This window comes from Pteropus vampyrus, unplaced genomic scaffold (assembly GCF_000151845.1).
Source record: "Pteropus vampyrus isolate Shadow unplaced genomic scaffold, Pvam_2.0 Scaffold336, whole genome shotgun sequence".
NCBI classification, from domain to species: Eukaryota; Metazoa; Chordata; class Mammalia; order Chiroptera; family Pteropodidae; genus Pteropus; species Pteropus vampyrus.
This window is the reverse complement of record NW_011889117.1, coordinates 402,567-405,162: the sequence shown is the minus strand read 5'-3', so window position 1 is coordinate 405,162 and position 2,596 is coordinate 402,567. Positions and strand designations below refer to the sequence as shown.

The window sequence follows — 2,596 nt, the reverse complement described above, 5'->3', positions numbered from 1 at the left end:
AAGGGCAAGCTCTGCTGTGAGGAAGGCGGCTGAGAGCAGCAGCTGTGAGGAGCCTTCAGCATAGTCGTCAGGGAACTCGTGGGCCTCCCCGGTATCAGCAAGCTTGATGGTATTGCCCTTTGGCTGCTGCACCACAGGCTGTGGGACAGTAGAAGAGAGACACTCGGCCTTGGCCATGAAAGACAGTGGCTGGGGAATGAGTCTCAGTCTTCCGAACTAATGGCACTCAAACCAGCCCTAAGACAGCAAGTCATCAGATGTTAGAGCCAGAGCAGGCTACAGTGGCTCAATGCTCCTAAGGTGCAAATGGGTAGACTGAGGCCCAAGAAGATAAGGAAATCAGTCACTAAACCACTGATGGTTCCTCCTACGACTGCTTAAGTAACCTCGGTTAATCTGACTCTGGCTGGTTGAGCCCACATTTATACAGAATGTGTTTTCTCTTTCTCAGGTAAGTAGAACATAATATGGGGCCTGTAAGAACCATACTGTAGGAAGGCTTTGCATGGAGATAACTTCATGAGATTTTTCTTCCCATTCCTGGAAGATGCATCTTACCTAGTCACCTGGGGCTCTGGAGACCTGGGTGAGGACTCAACTCTGCCACCAGCTCACAGTGGGACCCTAGCCACTGTGACCCTAGCCAAGCCTTACCTCCTCAGGCCTCAGTATTCCCATTTGTACAATGGTAGGGTGTAACTGGGTGAGCCACTTATTGGGAGAAGCAAACAGCCTTGAGAGTTGGCAGTCCTGGAAATCAGCTCAGAGACTCAGAGTTCAAGTTGGGTGCAGAAAGGAGAGGGCCCCAACGTCGGGGAAAACTCTCAATGTGGGCCTAGTCTGCAAGGGTTTGAGCCCCACCCCCCGCCCTGCTCCCCTACCCAATCCATAGCCCTAGACAGCCTCCACCACTCAGGCCAGAGACCCTGAGGCCTTAGGCCCCTGGTGACCACCCCCTGGTGCTTACACTGAAATCCACTTGGATGTAGTTGGCTGTGGTAGTTGGTATGGATGTCAGGACATACTTAACAGTGCCCATCTGGCCTATAGGCATGGCATCTGTGCAGAGAGAGGTTCCACTCAGAGAGGTGCCAAACCTGGGGCAACCCAGAGAACCTGGCACCAGCTAGCTTCTACCTGACCTTGGCCTGGGTGCCAGGAACATTGGCCCTCTGTTTGACCCAAGGCAAATTACTTAGCATCTCTGGGCTTCAGTAATTTCATCTGTAGAATGGAGGCAATGGTACCTGACCTGGAAAATCATGCCTCCTCCCATCACTCTGCAGGCACAAAGCTTGAGAGTTCACCAAGGGTTGTCACAACTCAGTTCTCACCACACACTGGCAGTGTCAGGATTATCAGTTCTGTTTTACAGATGAGCAAACTGAGGCTCGGAGGAGTGAAGGGACTTGTCCCAGGCCACACTGCTGGGCACATGAACCTATATTCTTCATTTCTAGCCATTGGGCTTTCCTCTCTCCCATACTCAGGAGCCTTGTGGACCCCAAGATGATGGAGGCTGCAGATGCTCTTGGCAAAGAGAAGAGGTATCATCATCGTTGGGATTACTATTTGGGGTGCAAGGTGCATGGATGAGCCCACAACGGGGCTGTCCTTGGAGTCTGGGGGCATGATGGATAGAACAATGGATGAAGGGGCTGAGAGGCAAGGACCCCAGAGTCCCTCAGGGCTTTGGGCTTCCCATCTGGACAGTGAGGGGATGGACAGACACCATGACCTCAGACCTCCTCTAGTACCAAGGCTGGGCTGGGAGCAGGCACTTGAATCAAGAGTAGGGTATCAAAGTCCACCCATCCTAATATCCCCATGTGTGAGCGAGGCATGGCTAGTACTACTCACCATTCAGGTTGGCCCACTTCTTGTTCACATACACCAAGACTGCATCAATGGCTGGACACATCTGGAAGCAGAGAAGGCGCTGGACTGAAGGGGCCCCAGCATGATGACCTCACTCCTCACAGCTGGATGGTACTTCATGGGGAGTCCCAAGAGCCCTGGAGGGACAGGGACTAGAGGGTCAACTGAGGCTATAGTCATACAGAAAGTCAATGGCAGAGCATGGACTAGAATTCAGATCTTTTGACCACCGCCTACAAAATCAGTGAGGACTTATTCCACAGTGACTGAAAATCTGGGCAGGGTTGGCAAGCTGTGATGTGCAGGCTGCCATGTCCTCATCAGCTACTATCAGTCAATCAGGCTCAGCACCTAAGATAAAATGCACCTGCCAACCCTTGCTCTAAGCACTCACACAGACAAGGGGTAGAGGCTTGCTCTAGGCACTCACCAGGCCAGGGAGAATTTTGTGCAGGGTGCTGTCCAGGAACTTGTTGATAACATTAGGCATCATGCTGGATGCAGAGGATGGGGACAGGGGCATAGATGGCAGGAGGTTAGGCACAGGACAAACAGGGCCATGGACAAGGAAGTGCAATGGCTCAGGAGGTGGGACACTGGGCCAGGGTGACAATGTGGACCCAGCCTTCCTCCCCAGCCAGAGGGCCACTCACTTGCTAGGAAGGTTAGTCTTTACGCTGCCCAGGATGACCTCACAGCCCTCACTCTTGAACACGGG

General features: G+C 52.8%; 1 protein-coding gene across 1 annotated transcript in view; it reads right to left on the bottom strand.

Moving 5' to 3' along the window:
* BPIFB6 (BPI fold containing family B member 6) overlaps positions 1-2,596 on the bottom strand; it is a 14,139-nt gene that overhangs the window by 7,768 nt on the left and 3,775 nt on the right. Inside the window, exons 6-7 of the mRNA XM_011378264.1 lie at positions 1,861-1,921; positions 968-1,059 (exon numbers count right to left, since the gene is read on the bottom strand). Coding sequence (XP_011376566.1) covers positions 968-1,059; positions 1,861-1,921 — 153 coding nt within the window. The remainder of the gene's footprint in view (positions 1-967; positions 1,060-1,860; positions 1,922-2,596) is intronic.